Below are 12,338 nucleotides of genomic sequence, written 5' to 3' on the forward strand. Positions count from 1 at the left end.
CAGTAAGGTAAAAAAAAGTTAGTCGGCGTTTGAATTTTTTTATTCTTAAACTTGGTATTAAACAAAGAATAGTTTAGTTATATAATTTAAGTCGTGGCAATCGAAAAGAGAACAGGTGCAAATGGTATTTCATCCTAGATTTTACCCCACAGTACTATATGAATACTTTTTGACCTAGTACCCACTTAAGTTTTTAAAACTGGTTTTTAAATTAAACCAGTGTTTCCAGTAAAACATGCAAAAAGAGAAATTTAGATCAGAGTCGACCCATTACCCCAACACCAATCTTTACTTAGTGGTATGAAGTATAAAATATATTAAAATAAGAAATTTGGTTCATACTGCATCTAAAACGATTTTTTGGTTCATTATCACACCTAAAAAAACTGTTATGCTTAAGATAATAATCATTCAGCTACACCAGTACATATTCCATTGATTCACTCACCTATTTTGGGCAAATCATCTGTACTATTATTTGTCTGGTTTCTTACTGACATTTGATTGGTTGATTTGAACATAGGAACAGGGCATGTGATTGGCTGACATGTAAGAAGTAATGGGATTGGGTGTTTATCCCATTCAGCATATTCTGTGCATGTTATTTCCCACTCAGATGTGTAGCTTATTCTAGAAAATATTATTAGGAAATGTAAATCACACAAAGCATGGACATTTTTGGGGGAAAGTTTTATGTCAATAAGACTTTTTCATATAAATATGATTTTTTATGCTGTAACTATTTCTGTACAATTCATATTATTTAATTATCATAATCATAATAAGCAAAAATTAGGCTATGAATTTTTCACAAAACTCTATTAACTTATTTTTCGTAATGTAAATAAACAGTTTCGGTCACAGTAACTAAGTAAAATTTAAGATTTATATCACAGTGAATACAATTGGCTGCAACAGCCACGCTTTTTAATATACTTTTTCCAACACTATATACATTTTAGCCACGCTTTTTCTTAGACACTCTTTCCAAGACTTTTTATCCATAGCATGTTTTAACAATTACAGTTTGATGTTGATTTCCTGATATTCTTTTTTTTAAATAACATGATCTTCGCTTTCGTTTTCGGAAAAAAAATATAAAAATTATGTTATGCTACTTAGCAACTTACTTTTTCCCAGAGTTCAAAAACATGGAGAACAGATTCCCATGGTTGCATTTAAACTTCACAGTATCTTGATAAAAATACTGTGGTGCGTGTTCGCCATCTTGTGCTATGTAACCATCATTGATTTCTTCAGGTGGTTCGCATTGTAATGGCACACATGAAACATTACTTGGAGGAGGCTGCCATGAACCATCACCAGTACAAGATGCTTGAAAGGTTGTTAGAAATTCAGAGGTATAGTTACTCGAAACGCGGTAACCAGGTACACATGTATACACAATTATTGTTTCAAAATTCCGATCTTTGAATTCAAGCAGAGAGTTTCGGATGAGAACTGTATTGGGAAAAATAAATGTTAATGAATTTATAAAATGTAAACATAAAACTGTTGTAATCAGAGATTGTATTAATTTTAAAAGGCTCACTTTGGCAAATGTATTTGTTTTTACTAACATTTTAGAGTATAGTATGCTGATTCATTTTACATTGATTGAAGTGAACTGCAAAACGTGGTGCTAAAACTTAGTTTTCCAGAAGAGCAGGATTAGATATATTTTATGCTTTACAGCAAAATTGTAGTGATTTAAATAATGCTATATTTCATAGAAAAAAAGTTCATATTTTAAAGATATTTCATAGATGTTTCATAGAAAATCTAAGTTCAAAACTTCTTGAGTTTTAATAAAAAAAGTCATATTTAAATCCAATTCCAAATATTCAAAGTGAACTCAATTATGGTTGATAAATAAATTCTCACCTGGGTATAGGCATACAACATCCACACAACGAATTGAAGAAAACAGAGGTTTCCATGAAATAGTATACGACGCCAATGATCTATCACTACCACTTTGTTCTACAGTGCAAGTTATATTGACGTAGTTGACACGACCGTGAGGTGGCCTCCATTGTCCACGCGGACAAAGATAATAAGCTTCATCACCCTTCTTATACACATCCTTATGCCCAATTGATACGAGGCCCCCTTGTATAATATCGGGCGGGGCAGGGCAGTGTATAGGTTCACAATGTACAGTAGTGCGACCCACTACGTCTGGTTTCCACTCTCCGTTTAATTGACAGGTGAACCTAATAGAAGCGTGGAAAGCATCGATCGTATATCCAACATCGCATGTTAACGTTGCATGGTCACCAGTGAAGTAAACCTCAGGCTCCTGGAAAAAATATGAATCACGTTTTATTAATTTCTCTTTATGGTTTTAATTAGTTTGATCAACACTATCTTTTTTAAAAATATAGGTAAAATTTATGTTATATAGTGGTATATTTTGACACAAAAAATGTAATTATGTGAATAATACTCTATAAATTCACCCTTTTTAGGGGAAAATGTAGAATGAATGAGTGAGTTTTTTGATGTTAAGTGTTTTGCCCAAGGACACATACACCCACAATGATAGAGGCAATGAGCCTTGAACCCATTACCTCTGGGTTAGAGTTTGCCATGGCCGCCGACAATGATGTACTAAGTGTGTATTTAACATATAAACTGACAAACTGAATACAACTTTGTATAAATTTAGTTAATGTAAAATACAGTCTTTGGTAATCAATAGACTGTATTACATGAAAAATAGACTGTATTACATGAAAAATAGACTGTATTACATGAAAAATAGACTGTATTACATGAAAAATAGACTGTATTACATGAAAAATAGACTGCATTACATGAAAAATAGACTGCATTACATGAATTAAAAACTCACTCTTTTAACTCTTGTAAATGATCCATCATGAATATCCGGTAATGGGTTACATACAGTTGCGTGACATCTTATAGTAGAAGGATGAGGTATCCATGTGCCAGTGTAATGACATGTGGTTATTTGGGAGTAATTATTCCTGCTTATTTCAAAACCTTTCAAGCATGCATATTCTACCTGCATAAAATATATAACCAGTTAGTAGCTGTAAGGCGATTAGAGCATATATGATGCATTAGCAATACGCTGTAACACGTTTTCTTTCGAGAGTCTCACAAATACAAAAAAAAAACAATTTTTTTCATAATTGTTAATCTCATGAAATTGTTATTGAACTTCATGAATAAACAGAATAGAATACTAAATCCCATAATTAGATTCAAATGTGGAAAGATTGGAAATTGTATATTACGCATGTCTACTTAGCAGAATTGCTTGCACATGAAATTTGACCATGGAGCTAATGGCAAGTGTTAGTTAAAATACGAGTATAAAACATTAACATATAGACTACGAGTACGACAACAATATGGACAATTGTCACACGTATTTGGAATATATATACGATTTTACAGTAAAAGTACAAAAACTATTCTGCATTATCTGTTCCTATGACGAGGCATGCCAGGGTTTTGGAATTTTGGGCAATATAGCAAATTATTCAATTCCCCCCAAAAAATAACAGACCAAATTGCAAACAGGTAATAAAAACTGTAAAGTTTTAAATGATGTATTTTAAATTAAACTTGACTTAACTAATATAGAGATAAACATCTTTGAAATTGGTAAAAACAGTTTTCATTTTTGGAACAAATGTAGTTTTACACTACCATAATCCATTTTTAATTAATAATGCTATTTTTTCTATCATTAATATAACTTACTTCATCTTCAAATAAAAAACTCTCTCCAATTCTAACAGATCTTTCAACTAAACCGGGATCCCCACAGTCAACTCTACTACACATAAGAGGCATGGGATTTGGATCCCACTGCCCAGTTTCATTACATTTAACTTCAGTGTATGAATACCATGCTGCGAACCAATAACCCTGGATGTGAAATATTAAATGTTGTAAGTTTTACATGCAATTTAAGGGTAATTAAATGTATTTTAATGCCGATATGGCTATTTAACCTGGATACACTAGTCACCAACTAAAGTACTAGACAAAATCAAATTTTCTTACTTTAAACACTTTTTTATAAAAAAAAAACAATGCTCAAAAGTCAAAAGTATTTATAGTTGTCTTACAGCAGAATAGTTAAAACCAAGACAATCAAAGGCAATAAAACAATCTTATGGCATGAATACTTTATCAACTTCATAATTAAAGCATGAAAAATACTTTAACTAAAATTACTGACAAAAACATACCTCAACACAGTGGTACTGGAATGCATAGTTGTATTTGTTGACATTTCTTATCAAGCTTGTTGGAAATCTTTTCGAGTTTCTAACATACCCAGGATCAGGGCATGTTACAGGGTCACACTTGATGCCCTCACTTATCATAGGAACGTCCCAATCTCCACTATTCTGACAAGTTGAACTTATTGAGGTCGAGCCATTCAATCTATCAATGATACAAATAAATAAAGATTTTTTTAATTGTTTGCAAAATATTTATTTATTTTTAAAATGTTACTTTGAAGTGTTCTAAAATGTCACCTATTCAGGCTCGCATGGCAGAGAATCATTAAAGGTTATAAGTTATAATATGGGTGTTCAATCGCATTCTATTTACAATGGTTCTATGTGCCTCATTCAAGGTTATAAGTTATAAACCTTGTAAGCCTTTTTTTGTATTGATGTATGGCTGATAATTTGGACAAAGAGGTTGGAGCAATTACCATTAAGTGTCTTAACTCTTAACCTAAGTACAAATATCCCTACCCTAAAGTGTTCTGCCATTTCCGTCAATTATTCACTAAACACTCAATATGTTAGAAAGCAATGAGAGCAGAGATGCCAAAATAGAGGCAACACTAAGCCTAAATACACTATTTTTTTTTAAATTAAGGTCAGTTATCCAACTGAATAAAATCAAAAATCAAAATCCCATACACACCTTGAACTTGGTGGATTCTCAAGGTTTGAATGCAGAACCCAGAACCCTCTATTGCATTCAACAACCACAGTTGATAGGTAAGTTGGTTGGTGGTCAATCTGTGCACCAGGTTCATATTTCAATGGTTTGTGTGGTTTTTGTATTGGTGAGTATAGAATAGCAGTTGAGTGGAACAGAGGAAGAGGTGGTGGGCATGTTACGTCTATACATCTCTTTGCTGCCACAAGCTAGGAGAATAGCGTGTGAAAGAATATAACTTATTTATCTTACTCTTATGTAGCAGGCAATTGCAGTTGTTATAACACAGTGTGCTACTATTGTCCTGCTGTTCTTTGGGCAGGATTCGGACACTTTAACCTTGGTACATTGCAATAGTTAATCACACTACCTATTTACTGTACATTATTCAACTTGAACAAGTAATTATACTTCTATATTATATATATTTATATAGTAGGTTGGGGGAAGATGGGACACCTTTTTTCATTCCATTTTCTTGTCCCATTTGGTAGTAAACAAAAACAATCAAAGAATTATAAAACTAAATCCACATGACTCTCATAGCCTGGTTTTTGTTCAAAACACGATCAGGATATTTAGATATTATGTGATAAAGGTGTCCCGTCTTTCCCCACCACACCCTACCTAGTGAAATGTAAGTGCATATATTATATTTAAAAAAATGCAGTAAAATAGTAAAATGTAAGTCATATCAAGGTAATGACTGTACTAATTAAAACCTAACAAGACAAAATAACAAAGAAAACGTATGTATAGATTGTTACATACACTCACACTGTATCGATACAAAAGTTGGCTTGACTCATAACCACATAGTACATAAAATACAGATAATAGAATTACATATAGTTAATCAAATAATTAGTGATGCTATAACACAACTACACAACTTGTAGGAACAAACATAGAAATCACATATACCTTAAAAAACAGGGGAGCAACATTACGAAACCTCCCAAAAATATTATCGACAAGAGATCACAGATCTAATGCATGAGCACGGTATAAACTAATTAGCATAGTATTAATTACCTCTATCACTACAATGGTCGACTGAGATCGATCAAAAACAAATCAAAAGTAACCAACAAAGCGGGTTTCAGTCGCCATTGGTGACTGTGGAGCAGTAGATAGAATGCATTTATTCGTGTATTATAACTCATTAAACTTAAGACGTACAAGGATTGAAAGTTTGGTAAAGAATATGTGTAAATACGCTTTGTACAACTCCTGTTGACATGTAAACGTTTGTGTTTGGGAATTTGGATAAACCGTAATCACGCAGTATTATAGGTAATGTTGGAAGTTGATATTATTTATATTGTGGCGGCTGCATAAGGATTTATTGCGAGCGGTAAACTAAAAGAGCAAAGAAACGAGAGACGCGGTGTTTATACTGAAGATAACGATAAAAAAGGCACTCGTCTACGCTTCGGTGCACACACGTGTGGTGTTAAATCTGAAAATTTAGTCTAAAAATTATAAATATATATTACGATTTGATTTCACTTAAGAGATTAAAGAAAAATGCTTGAATTGAGAATTAGGATAAGTGCAGAAAAAAATCGCCCTATCAACAACAACAACAACAAAGCCAAGAACAACTGTTCGACGAAAAAGGATCTATATGACCACTACCGTGCTCAAAAAGTAAATGCTAACTAAAGAATAATCGTTGTTTAAGAAACATTTACCTCATTTTGGTTGGTGACTGTTGTATTGCTGTCTGGTTCCACCCATAATCCATTATCATGGCATATAAGAGTGAAATTATAATCATGTTTGCCGACCCATGTACCTTCTTCACACTGGTAAGTTACAACTGATAATACTGGGTATGAACCTGGGGGAGATGGGCAATTTATGGTTATTGGAGGTTCAGTTCTATTTATTATTATCGTTTTGTTTATATGGGAATTTATTGTTAAGAAAAGGGTTTTGTTATAGAATTTAAGAATTAATTTTTTTGGTTTTTTAATTTCGCTATACTGCAAATTTATGCAAACTATTAATTACCATTGAGTTATATAGGCTATAGCAATTGCTGTTAAGTTCAATGCTTAAGGACATGCATATTTACAATGGTAACAGTGATAAGCTTTAAAACCCAGTATCCTCTGCTTACTTTACCCACTGTGCCATTTCACTGCTTTTGAATAAAAGTAAGCAAATTTCAAAAAAAGTTAAATATTTTGACTAACCAAATCTTTTTTTTGCAGAAAAATCTACATGAATTTAATTTACCTTTCACGTCAAATGAAGCATTCCAGCTGTTTAAAGTTGAGAAGGCAGCTTGGTTTGACTTCACTACGGTATTTATACTTTGTGTTGTGTGGTTAACATTGGGTGGGGGACCACAATCAACCACCGTACATTCTATGTATAGTGGGTTAGGATTCCATCGACCATAACTAAAGATTTAAAACAACTTTGGTATGAACAAAACAACTTGAAGTATTGATTAAAATAAATGCAGAATAAAAGTTAAAAATGAATAGTTTAAGATTATCTTACTTAACAGTTAAACAAAGTTTTTAGTTTTTGCATAAGTAAAAGTGTTAATTTTACTTACAAAATTTTAAAACTATTGGATTAAATTTTTATTTATAAAATATTATTAAACAATAATCTGTTATTTTAGGCAAATAAAACATAAAGTTTCTGGTCAGTCATAATCTAAACATGACATATGCTTATATGTATGATACATTTTTTTCTCAAAGTTTCGGTTTAAAAACTATAACCATCCACGGTGAAAGTTTCTGACGTCATTAAAGTTTTTTAACAAAAATGTTTAAGATGAAAATCATATTACACTCATGGGCTGTAGTGTTTATGTTGAAATATTACCTGTTACAATATGATGTTTCATAGAAATGTCCATCACGTAACATACAAACATCAATCAAGTCATCTCCATCAAGAACATTCCAATAACTTTTAATATTTGCTGACATCTCATCACCTAATTAAACAAAAGAAAAGGTAAACATTTTATTCCAGTTACCCTTTACCTTCTCAATGATGTTAGAATTAGTTTGTCTAGTTTGTACAATCGTTTATACATAAATGTGTTTTACCCTTTAAATGGGTCACCATTTAATTTTGGCCATCTTTACAGAGGTCCAGAGAGCTTTTCTATTTGTTATTGTAAGCCCCTTTACACTACGCTGATGATAACAGAAATTTAACTGTCGTGCAATTTTTAAAATAGTTTAAAAAAAAAAAAGAAAAAAAATTTCCCAAAACAAAGCAATCCACACATTAAGCAGTTATACATTTCAACTAAATAAAAATACTTTAGTTCCTATAATTTAGCATATAGTCCTAAAAATTTATATGTACAAAAGTCTTTAAAGCCCCGAATTTTACCCTGAAACAAGTTTGCCTACCCCGATATACAAGACACCCCACACAAACCTGATACAACTAGTTGAGCTTCTACTTCTCCTTCCCAGAACTTGACATCGTCAGCTACAGCGGAGAGGTAACCTACACGTGCCGCCCTCAGTATCAGGTGGCGAGCAATACTACCGTTCGTAACGCTACAACCCCACTGTTGGTTGATGTTATTAACATTGCATGGTTGTAACGTAACTCGAAATATATCTTCCTAAAATTAGAAAGCACATCTTTATTATTTTATTTTGTACAAGTGAGGTCCTACAGCGAAGCTTACCAGGGGGTAATTCAGCCCAGAGTTGACCAATTACCCCAATCACAATAGTTCTACTGCATGGACCTTATCACATGCTAAAGCCTTTCGCTTCCCATAAGACTATACCCATTAAAAATGCTTTCTTAAAAACTTTATCCTAAAGAATAAAAACACTTGTGTATGTATGTTGTAGACTTGTGTAGTTTGTTATGTTGCTAATTCTACTATTTATGTTGTAGGCGATGAAAGTAGACAAACAAAAACAGATCTTCTACACATATTTTGACTTGGTTAAATTATGTAGTAAAAAAAAAATCCTAGACCATTTTAGCACAAAAATATTTATAAAATACAGCTTGTAATAGTGTATATAAAGTCACCTTGAACACAGGGATAGCAGACGCGGTAAGACATGACTGGGTCAAGTGGTTAAAAATGTGGGAAGACCAATGCCATGACCACTGGTGTTTGTTCGTAACACCTTTAGTACATGAAGCTGTCAAAACAACTTCTTTTCGTGGATTGACATCGTTTGAGACAAATAATGGATCGTTGTCCAATCTTACACCAACGCATAACTTCCAATGAGGGTTGTATAAAGAAAACGACCTTCGAACCCAATAACCATTGGCACACACAAATCTGTGGTTGGTAATATTATGTTTATCAGGAATGATATTGGTGTTTGTTTAAAATGTCTGGAATGTTTGTAGGGGGGGCTGGGAGGCTCTAAAAACGACGCACGTGAAGGCTAAACTATGACCCACTCAAAGGCTAGTTAAAATACAGTGGTGAAATATTTGACAGAAAAAAGTGGAAAATCCTCAAAAAGAAGACTCTCATCCCTGTTTTATGCTAAGGTAAAGATTTGCATTGTGTTTTGAAATAAGTAGCATTTTAAATTAGGTAATATAAGCAATTTGGGTTTTACAATCGGTAAAAAACATCGAGTTAAATTACAAATTGCAATATGCATTTCGACAAAATGAATGCAAATATAAAAATGGTTTAAATATACATTTAACTAATATATTACTTTTAAGACAAAGGTATCAAAAAAAACAAATTAAAAAAACATGGTATAATTACTTTAACCATTCAACTAACCATAAGCAGTTTAAAAATATGTCAGATTCATAAAGGTGGTACTAGTAAAAAAAAAAAGAAATTCCCACATACCGTATTTGTGATCCATACGAACGATCCGATCCATATTGCAATGCACCAGCTACAGGGTTAGGGTATGAACAAAACACAGGAACACATTTAAGTTTGGTTGGTGGGAATGGAAGCCAGTGACCTTCAGGTCCACATTCAAAGTCGGCATTAAATAGTTCACGATCTAACCAATAACCTGGAGGAATGTTAATGAGATTATTATTAATAATAATACTGGTTAGTATTCTTCGCTTTTTATTGAGTGTCATTTCAACCAGATAAAGACGACCTGAACAGGAATTCAAAAATATCGGTTAGCAAAATTCTTGCTGGAAGAGCCAAAATATAAGGTAACAAATTAGTTTTGCAAACTTTATAATTTTGATAGTCTGTTCGCATGTTGTGCTCTAGTGACACAGGTGTTTAAGCTAGTTGGTAACAATCCATATTTGTTTCTTGGAAAACGGTTTACAACTCTATATTTTAATTTTTTTAAAACGTCGGAAAACTTGCTTTTTTAAATTTATCACTTGCACAGCTACACACACAGGGTGTTTGAAATAGAAAATAGAATCCCTGTCTTATAATCACTAAATTTGACTGCCATTCAAACTGAAATACATTTATTGTTTTATGTTTATGTAATATGTAACAATTTCAACAAAAACGAAAGTTACCAAATTTTAAATATATTCAAATGAAGAATATATGCAGATCTTAAAAATGAGGTTACATGATATTTAGTTAGTTACCTGGTTGGCATTGAAAGTTTACAACACATTTATATTGACAAGTTAGTTGTGCAGGTTTGACCATCACCATGTTATGTAAATCAACCTTGGTGGGCATTATACATGATACAGGAATACATGTGTGGTTGGCAGGGTCAGGATGCCATCTGGGGAAATATGAATGTACCATGTTTTATCTTCGCATGGCCGGAAAACGACAGACGTTATAACACGGGTGTTCATACACCTCGTACCAGCTAACGAGTTACCGAGCATGTTACTTTGTGGGTGATTATTTTTAGGGGAGTTTTTTAATTTTTTTTTGTATGGCTTATAATTTGGACAACCTATTAGTGACTACTGGGTTGTAGCAATTGCCGCTAAGTATCTTGCCTAAGGACACATATGCCCACAATAGTAGCAGCGACGAGGCTTGGACCCATTTCCTCTGGGTTAGAGGCAGGCGCGCTAAAGACTTTGTCATGGCGTCAGCTTGATATACATTGGCTTCATATACCCTGTGTCCACATTATAGTATAGACAATAGAGAGTTGTTTAAAACTTTGCAAGTAATTCTCCTTTCTTTATGTATGATTATATATGAACTAATTTGAACAAACCATTAGGGCCATTAGTAACCATTGAGCTGGAGCAATTACTGTCTACATATCCAATGACGTAGCACAGTGACAAATTCAAGGCCCTTGGCCAAAGACACACAATCCTGCAGTGGTAGCCAATGAGTTTTTCTGTATATTCTGCACTCTTTCTCATTGTGCTGTGGCTGTAGATATAAACACAAAACAACATACCTTGCGTTGGATGTACAGTTCGTCTTAAACACATGCCTTCCACGTTCAAACCAGAATGTATAATGACAAGTGTATGTGGATACTGCACCATATGATTGAGATGGAGATCTTATATCCGCATTTTCCATTAGTGGTGGATGACCACAGTCAACCTGTGAACAAATATAAATAAATTTAACTTGTTTATTCATTTACGGGAGGGAAACTACAGTTGTTGTAAAACGGATGGTTTATTTTAAGCACAAAATATGTGAGCACCTAAGCACTATGCCACAGAACTGGATGTAAATAATGTTACATAGGTAGTTTTCTTTATTTTTTTGTAGACTGCTACACTCTGAAAAAAGATTATAACAGTAATCATGAACACTAGTTTTAAAAACGTTACAAAGAAATCTAAAACATTATTTTCAGCAGATACTCTTTTTCATTTTGGGGTAATTTGTATGTATTGTATTATGTCCTTTCAGTTTATTTATGACAGCAGCAGGCTTTAAACTTAGTGAATATATTCATACTCCCTAACATAAGTGGATATAAACCAATTGTTGCCTACATTTCATGTACCCTTCTGGCAAGGCAGTTGTAAGACGTCTGTCTATAACCCTTGTATAACCAAATACAACTACAGTAATATCAAAACACCAGTTGCTATTTTTAGAAATTTAAATACCTTAGTATTTATTCAAGCATTCATTTTAACTTTTTTAACACGAAAAATGGTGTAAATTTTTAAACTGAAACGTATGTAATAAAAGTCGTATCATACACATGCGCTTTCATGTTTACATAGAGACTCTGGTATTAAACTCCCAAAATTATCTTACTGGTTTACAAATGTCGTTTTCATCCAAAGGTTTATGCCATGTACCATCATGTGTGCACGTTATGTTACGTGTGAGGACACCAGGTGATAATTCAAGTCCAACCAAACAAGTATATGTAGCTTTTGTTTTATATGGATAACTCGGAGCTACCAATCCTAATAAATAATACAAATATGTGTAACTTAAATGAATAAATTGACACAAA

The 12,338-nt window shown here is 32.9% G+C and overlaps 1 protein-coding gene across 1 annotated transcript in view; it reads right to left on the minus strand.

Moving 5' to 3' along the window:
- Window positions 1-12,338, minus strand: part of LOC149735422 (uncharacterized) — a 56,123-nt gene that overhangs the window by 22,130 nt on the left and 21,655 nt on the right. The window contains exons 34-49 of the mRNA XM_089877859.1: window positions 12,134-12,288; window positions 11,307-11,458; window positions 10,516-10,661; window positions 9,785-9,959; window positions 8,986-9,247; window positions 8,368-8,560; window positions 7,798-7,912; window positions 7,192-7,358; window positions 6,642-6,790; window positions 4,927-5,153; window positions 4,233-4,431; window positions 3,739-3,906; window positions 2,858-3,031; window positions 1,885-2,302; window positions 1,131-1,461; window positions 449-630 (exon numbers count right to left, since the gene is read on the minus strand). Of these exons, the coding sequence (XP_089733985.1) occupies window positions 449-630; window positions 1,131-1,461; window positions 1,885-2,302; window positions 2,858-3,031; window positions 3,739-3,906; window positions 4,233-4,431; window positions 4,927-5,153; window positions 6,642-6,790; window positions 7,192-7,358; window positions 7,798-7,912; window positions 8,368-8,560; window positions 8,986-9,247; window positions 9,785-9,959; window positions 10,516-10,661; window positions 11,307-11,458; window positions 12,134-12,288 (3,213 nt within the window). The remainder of the gene's footprint in view (window positions 1-448; window positions 631-1,130; window positions 1,462-1,884; window positions 2,303-2,857; window positions 3,032-3,738; window positions 3,907-4,232; window positions 4,432-4,926; window positions 5,154-6,641; window positions 6,791-7,191; window positions 7,359-7,797; window positions 7,913-8,367; window positions 8,561-8,985; window positions 9,248-9,784; window positions 9,960-10,515; window positions 10,662-11,306; window positions 11,459-12,133; window positions 12,289-12,338) is intronic.

Source organism: Ciona robusta, chromosome 5 (assembly GCF_009617815.1).
Source record: "Ciona robusta chromosome 5, ASM961781v2".
NCBI classification, from domain to species: Eukaryota; Metazoa; Chordata; class Ascidiacea; order Phlebobranchia; family Cionidae; genus Ciona; species Ciona robusta.